At 47.7% G+C, this 11,075-nt stretch overlaps 1 protein-coding gene across 1 annotated transcript in view; it reads left to right on the forward strand.

The window, feature by feature from the left end:
• Nucleotides 1–5,182: 5,182 nt before the first annotated feature.
• LOC105181716 (neurotrimin) overlaps nucleotides 5,183–11,075 on the forward strand; it is an 89,884-nt gene continuing 83,991 nt past the window's right edge. Inside the window, exon 1 of the mRNA XM_019840676.2 lies at nucleotides 5,183–5,271. Within this exon, the coding sequence (XP_019696235.1) occupies nucleotides 5,199–5,271 (73 nt within the window). The 5' untranslated portion in view covers nucleotides 5,183–5,198. The remainder of the gene's footprint in view (nucleotides 5,272–11,075) is intronic.

Below are 11,075 nucleotides of genomic sequence, written 5' to 3' on the forward strand. Positions count from 1 at the left end.
GGTGCGGAGAATCACTTCACACTGACTGATGACACATTTTTCGAATCCTGTCAATATATAGAAAATTTCGCTTTTAGACGTTTGCATTTTTCAACTGACTGTTGAAGTGATGGATTATAATCGATGTTTCCATACATGAATCGTGCGATCAATCGCGCGCAAGTCGCAAGTCTCGGATCGCGATGCAGTGAGTGCAGTCGGCTTGTGATAACGTCTCGTTTACGATCACGCCGCGTTAGGATCGAAAATAAGGGAGTAACGTGATTGCCGATCGTTACAAATCAACTAGCGAGCAGAAAAATATATTTCGCAAAATACTTTCACGAAGACTGGAATTACTAACCATCCGTTCCCTCGGAATGACGAGTCAGCGCAGGTATGATCATGCAAATAAAATAATGCACTACGCTACGGGACATTAATGATGGCATAGCGTGTCTCACGAGTCGTGGAACGCGGTGCCAAGATCATGAAGGTAAAGTTGCTTTTACAGTAGAATCACCGACACGCGAAGTGGTTTGGTCGCACGTTCTTATATAGCGTGCTCCTTCGTCGGAGGAATTGACTAATTCCTCAACTTTTAAAATAGAAAGTCGACACGTGGCACAGGTTTCCTGATATGGCTTATAAATATGTTTATAAGATTACATTACAAGAGAATCCTCGGACAAACATCTGCAGTTATAACGTAAAGAAATGCAAACGCACGGGGTAGCACGAGAATTGATAATAAACCTCGCAATCTGTGGTGATAACTTGCGCGAATTGCAAGGTAAAATTTAAATGAATAAAGAGAAAATTTAAGAGAAAGTAAAGAAAGGCACGGAGCACGCAGGTAAATATGCGAGGAACGGGAGAAACGTGTCGAGTCGCTCGAATACTTGGCTCGTATTTGTCAGACTCGGGGATATTCGGTCGCGCGCTAAATGCAATATTAGAGATAATTATCAAATAGATGAGTTTCAGATAAGTTAATGAAAATGTGGTGCACAGTTAGTTACCAAAGAAACGGCAATTAAAAGTTTGCACGACGCATGTATATTAAGCGCGTTGCAGCTCATTCCGTATTCATGAACATCTCTTTAGCCTCGCTATGATATAGTTTTAAGTTCATCAGCCGATAGGGACGCGACGGAGTCGAGAACGAATTTGCCATACGACGCACTTGCATCGCGAACCATTATCCCACCGCCGAATCCCACGTGACGAGACAAGCGTTTGGCGAAAAGCGCCCGCGAGACGCACACATTCCTGATCGAATTCCTGATAAAGGCGTGTCCGAGCGCGTGCGAGCGAGCGAGCGGGGAATCAGTTTTTGTACTTTACGGCACTTGATCAATTATCTTTAATGAATACATGTTACAGCGCAGCGGCGCATGTACGCGTATACCTCGCGCGCATACACCGGTGCACGAGTTTAATCAAGATGACCGATTATTCAACGAGATACCGTTCGTGGATTATCTCGCAAATTACATTATTGGCGATAACGAGGCGCGTTTCTTTCGTACGAGGGAGCGTAATATGGAACACAGAATTCGTCACACACAGAGAGATTGAAAATTCGCCGATTGAAAAGTCTGGTGAAGCTTGCGCAGGAAAAATCGGAATTTCTTTTGCGGCAGGTTACGGCGAGCCTCCCAAGTCGGAGAGAATCAACGACGGCGAAGAAGATAGGGTGGGAAGTTACCAAGCGCGCCCGCGCCATATCCGCACACTCGGGCCTAGCTGGAATCGCATGCATGTAATAAGCGAAAACAATTGTACGTAATGGCGCTGAACCGGAGGTGCGATTCCATCAAGTGGCACGCGTGCTCGAAATAGTATCCGCGGCGAGCATGAATTATCACGCGAACTCTCCACTACGATCGCGGCGAAGCAGCTTCGACGAAGAAAACGCCGCGCTGATAGGGAGAAAGAGCGTTGCACTGTATCACACTAGTCTAGCGCTTTGTCTCTACCGCTCCCCTCTGTAAACCGCCCTGCGCAGGTCGCGCAGGTGTCTTTCACGATTTCGGTGTTTATTTACCGTTCGCCGCTTGTTGATCCGCTCTCGCCGTATAAATAAAACCCTATTGTATATATCGGAACGCGTAGCTGCAACCATGCCGAAAGAGAATTTTCCGCCACGGTCGAACGCGTGAGAATATCGCGAAGAGATTTTTGCTGCATGAGTGTGCACCCAGAACTAGTTCGACAAAATGGTGACAAAAAAACTATGCAGACGGGGAAAAAAGCAATATTGCGTACGTATCACGCTACGGGTGGTAAAGTGGACAATTCACCGGCGCATCGAAGCATGGAAAGTTACGGAAGAGCGGCGAAAACAAACAATTGCTTTCCGTAACAATGCGCCGATAAACTGCTTTGTATCTCATCGACGATTGCTTTGTGTTGTGTATTTGTATTACGCCGTGATATTTTCAGGCTTTTGTAATGACGACTTCTGAGTGTAATGCGGATAATGCGCGAACCGACCAGTCGCGCGATTCGCTCGCAATTCGACGCAAAGGTGGTCGCGCCGCTAAGTGAGCACCAATTAGGACGACTTGTTTATTTCTGGCTTCGTATGTGAGGAAACAAATATCTCGGCGATGCTGGTACGAACATTGAAACAGCAGTGCGATAATTTACTCGCTTACGTGACGACGAATGCTGCTGAGCAACTAGTTGGAGAAAGACTTGTTTGTTTTCGGTCAAGTAAGAAAAAATAAATATCTTTTCGGCGAGTACCAATGAGATATGCGGAGTAATAAAAAGTTGAAAGAATACGGTATAGAATACGTAGGTATTTGACGACCTTTGGGATAACAGAACAGCTAAATTGTACGTACTATTTATACGTCTCATTGCTTATGCAGATGTTGAAAAGGACGCTCATACATACTTTCAGGTTGCCTGCAGGAAACGTGAAGATCGAAGGAGTTATTCTGAACACAGCCGCACAGACATCATCCCCGCCCGATGGGAAAGGGAGTAGCTACTTGTGATATTTCGTCGGACGATGGATGCATGAGACACATCTTATTTGATCAATCTCAGAAATTACTATGGAAAACAATCTTGTTAACGGTAAATTCACGCTGTACCATCAATCGTTGCGACGTATATCTGACGCTATTTTGACGCGTCGTCTCGTATCGTCGTGTATCATATACGACTTCGTTTGTTAACAAAATATGTAATGCTTAGGGTGACTAAAAATTGAAACAAGACAGAGAAAAGCACGTTTCGGATTATTTTAGCTCCGTAACAGACTATCGAGCATTGTATACGGAAAAATAATTATATGCATCGTATAAGATTTTGATAAAATAAAAATATCTTAATTCATATTCACGTTATCAGATTAAGTCTATTGTGCATTATTATGTAAAGGGAGAGGAATACAAGATGATCTGCGGGCATATGCCCCAAATAAATTCTGGTGACGTACGTGTTATATTAACACGTTGTTCTGAAACTTTCATCGGTCAAATTGAAATTCTAAGTTGATTCTGATGTGAAAATGTTATCGGGTACATCTCGACAAGGCGCGTTAAAATTTTAATTACCTATTAGCGTATTTGATAATAGCCTGCAATTGTTCTATTTCATACTTAGACTGGATGTTTACCGAGTTGGAATAAAACGATCGTAAATGCACTCTTTGGCAATGTCGTAACGGCAATTTTATCAGGCTTCATGAAATACAATTTGTAATTTTCATAATTATGAATATCGTTGTACGAATGGCACATTAACGCGTGTCATTGACTGGCTGGTAATTGACGCTGATCGTTGTTATGTGCGCATTTCGTTGCTTTTCCTCTATATTTTCTAGATATTGTCGCGTTATTATCACCCGTCATTACAAAAGCCGTAATATGTCGATTTAAATACGCTCAATATTTTAATGAAACTTCTGTAATTGGGTTACGGATAATAGATGACATCCCAAACGAAATTGCACGACATGTAACAGTGTACTGATAAATGCTAAATATATGTCTGAAAATTCTCAATTATCATCTCGCAAGTGCGCATCGCCAGCGCGACGAGAGTGAAATTCCATAATTAAAATCCGGCTCGTGTAAAATGAATATCAAGACGCTTTAAAATTCGTCTGTGCTAAACAAGAAGCAGACGCGGAGTGAAATAAGATCGTTAGAACGATTACAAGGCAATGTAATTATTGCGAAAGTAATTACCATGCAAACTCGCTCTTTCTCGACTTTTTCGACAGGCATTCTCGTTAATCAGAATGAAAGTGGACTTGCGATTAAACAAGTTTTGTTTCTTGCCCTCTATCTTCATACAAATTAGAAGAAAATTCCAAGCGGTGATAACAAGCGCATTAGCAATCTCAATTCTCATAACGCGTTATAATTTTATGCGGTACGATAATCGCGTCAAAGGATTCAGCGCAAGGATGGCCTTTCAGTTCTTAATTCCGCAGTAACAATATGTTCACAATGTAGGTTAAATAATGTACGAAAAAATGAGCGAACGAGTTCAACGTCCTTTAGAGAAGGAGAAGAATTAAAGACGAAGTCTCGGAAACAGCATTCAATTTTTAATCTCGCGCGATGCCAATATTTCTTAACAGAAGATTTAAATTTCTCCCCAACGACAACGGTGGATCAAAAAACCGTCCCACTTTGGTAGTTTAGCAAATCTCAAGAAGCAAAAAAGAAAAAAGGGAAAAATAATAATACCGCATCGGCATTCGCACGTTCTGCACGAAGGGAGGACTTTGCCGAGGTCTTCGGGGCACGAGGAAGTTTCTTCTCGTCGTTTCTGAAGTTCTTTGAAAGAGGACGTAATCTCAAGCGGTACTTCTCCCCGCGTATGCATGCAAGCCCGCTCTCTCTCTCTCTCTCTCTCTCTCTCTCTCTCTCTCTCCCTCTCTCTCTCTCTCTCTAACTGTACATACTGTCTTCCTTTTCGCCAAATATGTACGCGCGAAATGCAATTGCGATGCGTTTGCGCTTCGTCGCTCTCGCGTTTGTGAATTGCGCTTGACTGTAAACAGATATCTCGTCTTGGTAGCGACCCCCCCCGTCGTCGTTTTGACCCTCGCCGGGCCGGGATGCGGAAGTGGCGGGACGCGCGAGGTAGCACGCAGGCGCCCGCGTGCTTGGCGGCAAAGTGGAACCGCGTCGCGACGCCCGGCGTTTACTCCTCAGTTGACGTAGCCGCGTCGTCGACGTAACAATATGCTCCCTGTTCTCGCGATCCCGGTGTTCTGCATCACGACATGGGCATCCGCGCTGAACGATCCGTCATCAGGTAAAGATCATCGAGCACCTAACGAGCCACAGGCACGTACCCCGCACTGCTACGCACCCACGCTACGCAACCACGCTACGACGGCACGAAAAATGCGCGACCAAATATCGCGATGCGTATAATATCCACGTGGTGAACCAGCCGCGCGTCCTGCCGCGGCCATTGCCGAAGGGCCTGCGACCGCGAGATGGGACTTTACATCCTCGGCATCTTCATCGTCGGCCGAGAGCGGCTCCGCGCGCTCGGGGAACTCGCGGTTGACGTTTCGCGGGAACCCCGCGGCCCCTGCTCGACGCGATCGTGATCCTCGCGAGCGAGGCACACGCGGAAGGGCTCCGGCTCGTTGCATTGTTTTACGACGCTGTTTCCGCAACGCGAGGTCCGCGTGCTCGCATTAACCGCGCACTCTGTCGCGGGGCTTTTCTCCCGCCGCCCCCGCGGAGCGGAATTTTACGGGCGGCTTTTACGATTGCGGTTTGTTTATTACGCGGATGATAAAAGTCAGTAGGTGATTACGGACCGGCAGTAATTTAAACGAACGAGATTGCCACGCTCGCGGCGCGCTCCTGTTCCACCACCAGCGGGTTTCCCGAACCGCTACGTCGTTCCGCGCCGCGCCGCGTCGCGCGCCACGCGGGGAGCTTTGCGGCGAGATCCCGCGGGAGAGATCGTACCGCGGGGTCGTAACGTGAATTTACGTTACCCGTTGATCGAGATCGCGCTCCGACACGCTGTCCGGGCGTAAAAATCCCCGACGACGGGCTCCGCGCTTAGTAGCCGCGGCTTTGTGTCCAGTTTCCTTCGTTCCTGACGCGGATCCTGCCGAATCGACGTTTGCAACGTCGGAGAGAGAGAAAGAGGAAAAGAGCGAGTCTCGTTGTTGTCTTTGTACTTCCCCCTTTTCCCCCGGGCAAATTCCCCTGCCCCACCCCCCCTCCCACCCCCGCTATCGACCGCGCGATCGCAGCTCTCGACTCACGACCGTCGCCGTGGCCGAGAGTAAACGAAAATAGGCGCATGCAAATGGAAACGCGGAAAGTCGGCATTGTGCCATCCATCGGTCTCTCTCTCTCTCTCTCTCTCTCTCTCTCTCCTCGCCACCCCCACGGCTTATTCTTTCCCCGCGACGTCTAGTCCGGGGGTGTCTGTCCTTTTTCTCGGTTGCGCCACGCCGTATCGCCGCTTATACGAATCGTGGCAGATATAAATTATCACGGCGGAAGTTAGTCCAACGAACTCTCCTTATCCTTTCGCGTGATAATAATTACTCTCTCTTTCTCGGCCGGTCGGCTGGGAAATGGGTTCTTTAGCCGTTGGACGGGACACTTCGTAGATCGTGCCGGAGATCGGCCGTTTATTCGCGCCCGCGCTATTATTCCTACGTCGCGGCCGGCGCGCCGAGACAAACGGCAGAAATTTCAAGGGAAGTAATCGCGAGAGACTTCCGGACGAGACGCGGCGTAGCGTCGCGGCGTGTCGGCACGTGGGGGGATACCCGCGGATTAGGAGCCACTGAAATACGTCGGCGCCATTACGCGCGCCTTGCGCTGTATTCGCGTGGGCTAATGACTTAGCGTCGAATTATCGCGCCGTCCGACCGAAGGCTCCGTAAATCCACTTGGCACGGCCCGACCGTTAATTGCCCGGCTCTTGCTGCCCGAATTAGTCCCGAATTAGTTGCGGGATTCGGCGCGATATGCTTCCGGCGACGACAACGATGGCGACGACGACGACGACGACGACAGTGACGACGACGACGATGACGACTATGAGCACGATAACAAGGACGATGATAATGACGAGGACGAGGGCGACGAGGACGAGAACGAACTATTTCCGAGGTTTTTAATCAGCGTGTTCGGGTCGCGTCACGTTGCTCCTCGATACTCGCGATAAGACGGTAATAAACGCTTGCCCCCTTAAATCTAGTCGTCACGTGAGTTACTTACGCCGGAATGCGCCTCTCGCAAAGAGAAAAGCCGCGTAGCAGCGCGCGCGCGCGCGCGCGCGCGCACGACCGCGATTTACGATTCTCAAAATTGTTACAACCCTAATTTATGCACGGCGCGCCGGAGTAAAGCTGTCGGCCCGTGCGAGTTTTTATCGCGAATAAAACAGATAATCTGGACGGCTGTGTTTTATGCATTTTGCGAATAAGTACGAGCATTCGAGCATTATTGCCGAGTGTGCGTTTCCGATTCCTTTAGACTAGCTACGAACGCAAGAAATTCCGTGTCGTTTCTCGCCGCGTGTCTCCCGAGTCGGCTACTTTCGTCCGGTGGCTCTAATTATCGACGTCTGATTAGATTCAAACTTTCTTCCGAAAAGTAGGTCTCCCTCTCGATCGATTCGCTCAAAAAAAGCGCACAGTGGACCACCAAGCATCGATCTGTAATTATTGAAAGCCGCGAAGTCGCGCTCATTAATCTCATCGAGACTTTATTTCGAGATGTTCTGTATAAATTAACAGATCGCATAAAAACTATCTTGCAGGTGACCCGATTCCCGAATTTACATGCTGTCGCTTCTAATCAATAGAGCGCCGAGTGATCGTAACAGTGTTCTCCACGAGACGAGTGAAATAAAAATTTGCCGATAAGAATAACGTTCCCGTCAGCATTGCTTACCTTCATTGCGTCCTTCATTTGCGCACGACAGTTTATCCACTCGATTTCCATTACAACCGCCGTGTGTGTTTTTAAATATCAACGTATCTGTCTCGCGCTGTCATTCGCGGAGAGAGTCACGTGAACTCGCACCCTAGCGCTTCGCGCTTTCGCGCCTGAGGAAATACAAGCGGATTCCCTTGGAGTGACGGGCTGCGTCCACCTTTGCGTGCGTACTCATCGCGCGTTTGTTGGCACGTCATTATTTAATCCGTGCGCGAGCGCGCGCGCTACGCGTCATTCTCGCCCCTGCGATCTGAATTGATTGTAAAGGTCTCGCACGATCCCGTAATCCGCTGAACGCGATGCACGCGGCGGAGCAATCCGGTAATGGAGAGGATGAATTAATCGCTGAGACAAGTGCTTCTTAAAAATTAAGCACCAGTTCGCTGACACTCACGAGGAGCAATTTGATTCGTTAAGTACATAACTCGGGGGATCGGCGGAGCAATTATCGCATATTTCGCATTTCGAGGTGACGGCTGACGGCGGTTGACTGACACACAGACTATATTTTATTCACAACTGTGGGGGGGAGCGGCTTAGTCTCGCGATAAATTCCTATCTTTACCGCCTTTAACTCTCTTTTATTAATAGCGCCGGCTTCCTGCCGCGTCTTGGCTGTTAATGACATATTTCTTCGAAATCCACGTCGATGTGTTATCAACGTCGGCATGATGATTACTCGAAATGAAATTTGAATCGCTTTTGTACATCCGACACCTTAAGACACACTTGGATTTATTAAAATCGGAGGAAATCGGATAAAAAGATCAGGCAAGAAATTCGGCGAAATATTCTTTCTCGCGTTAACTTCACCGAGTGAGCTTTGGCCCCCGTGGAAATTTAAAATTTAACTCGCAGCTGAATTATGAGAGATACAAGAGATTTTGCATCAAGAATTGATCACGATGATGTGTCGCTGTTGTTTCCCATTGACTTCTTTCTCACGGAAAACTCGATTAACAATGGGTATTAAAGGGGTATAATTAAATAACAATTACACGAGTACGAGGTGCGTTATCTTCTGAGCGTTCTGCCGCCGGTTCTGCCAGCGCGTTGAAAATATAAAATCTTCACGAAGATTAGCGACGCGCGGTACTTATTTTTGTAACGCTTCTTTATCTATTGTATTTTTTAAAGCGCCATTTTCCGTTTTAGTTCACGCGTTGAGGGTAATAATTCAACGACGCGTCGAACAACGCCGAGCGCATGACAAAATAAATAGCTCTCAGTTTTTTCATAAAAAAATTGCACATTTTTACGCGACTCTGCTTTACAATAACGAGCTTTAATAGCATATTTTAATAACCGAGGCGCGCGATGAGAGACGCGGCAGCACAGCGCAGATAAACGCGCCGTTCTCGACGTCTGCGAGGCTCCCCGGGTCGTATCTTCGCAAAATCTAGCCGAACTGTCTTCGCTAATAGTGCACCGCGCCGAGCAATTAATTGCGGGAGTCTGCGATTGGTAAATCGTGTGATATTTGCCGGTGTGATTTTGCGTTTGATTGCACCTAATTCGCAAACAGCCAACCACTGCCGCCCGGCGCACCCCTGCTGTGTATTTGCACGCGGAATCGGTATTAAACTAGCAATTCCGTGCTTCGCGCGCGTACCGAAATTTCCTAGCTAGCTAGTAGCGAAATGCGACGCGTACGGTAGATAAATATGCGTAGCCGACACGTACTCTTTGGCACATCCTAGTGGGGCGGTACGTATGCGGTTCTCAGCTTTTTGTCACACGCGTCGCCATTTCTCATGCATCCACCTCTGGCGTGAGCAAAGGGGAATGTATAATGACACGCGCGCACGCGGTCCACTGCACACGAGTACGTTGGCACTATTTGCGTTGCAATAGAAGTGCCTTCATGAGGCGACCATAAGTCGCCGAATTATACGTGTTTCTCACTGTACACATTTCAAGTAAAAACGCGCTCATTTTCGTCTAATATTCTCGCGCTTCTCCGCGGAATGTACGATATTTTATTCGACGGATTACAACAAGAGAACAGCTCTTTCTCTTCTCCTCCCCCTTCCCCCCGCCCTCTCTCTCTTTCTCTCTCTCTCTCTCTCTCTCTCTCTCGTTCTCCCTGACCCTCTTTGAAAATGCGGGCGGAACGTTGTAAGCGATACAGCTGTTTAAACTTCACGAATTATTTGCACTCATTTGAAAGTAACGTCGTGACGCCTCTCTCTTGAAACATCCCTCCCTAGCGGAGTAATATTTTTTGCTGAAGGGCTATACGCGCGCGCGCACAGATGCACACACACACACACACACACACACACACACACATATATACACACAGATGAATCTTATATAATATATTTCAGTACGAATAAATTTCGGCGTGCAAAGTCTTTTAATCATTTTTCCCCGACGTAGATCGCGCTCCATTGAAGTTGTATTAGCATAGCCGCTGCGGTACTGTTCCGAAACTGCTCAACTCAACTTTGCCGAGACTTATTATATTTAAGCATTATCGGTGAATGAAGTTGTACTCGAACCGATCAACCTTTGCGAGTTCTGCGGAAATGCACTGCGCCTTGCAAGCTGCTTTGGGATCGTCTAAGCGCGTCGCTCTCCGCCGCCATGTATAAAACTTAATCGCGCCGCCTTTCGTGAATCAACCAGAGATAAGGCCAATCATTAACTAAAAATAAACTAGTCTATAATCAATCGGTTTTCTTTCAATGTGATCTTCGTACTCGATTACTTAACAATTACTGTCTAGCGGGGTCTGAATAGCGTAAATTGACCAGCTCCCGCTTCCTCGTCGTCAGATTCTCCGGAAAATCTTTCGGTCCAGGACGTACGTCGAGATAATTGCCGCGGACAGTAAACACGATAACGTAACTTCCTAAACGGATTGCGGGCGTAAGGATCGAGAGCGATAGCGACGCGATTGTCTAATGGAGATATACTGCAGCCGGACGAGTCATTAGGATAGAGAGCAGTGATATGTTTACGTATTCGGTGCATCGTGATACATCGAGGGGAGAGGGCGGGGGCGGGTGCGGGGTGGCGACCCCCCTCAAAGTGCGGTTCACAATTAGCCGGACGCTATCGCGAAATTAATTTCTTTCACGCCTTCGGCGTAGTGGATGCACGACACGAAGAACGTGCGCTCGCGCT

This window comes from Harpegnathos saltator, unplaced genomic scaffold (genome assembly GCF_003227715.2).
Source record: "Harpegnathos saltator strain DR-91 unplaced genomic scaffold, Hsal_v8.6 scaffold789, whole genome shotgun sequence".
In the NCBI taxonomy this organism is placed as follows: domain Eukaryota; kingdom Metazoa; phylum Arthropoda; class Insecta; order Hymenoptera; family Formicidae; genus Harpegnathos; species Harpegnathos saltator.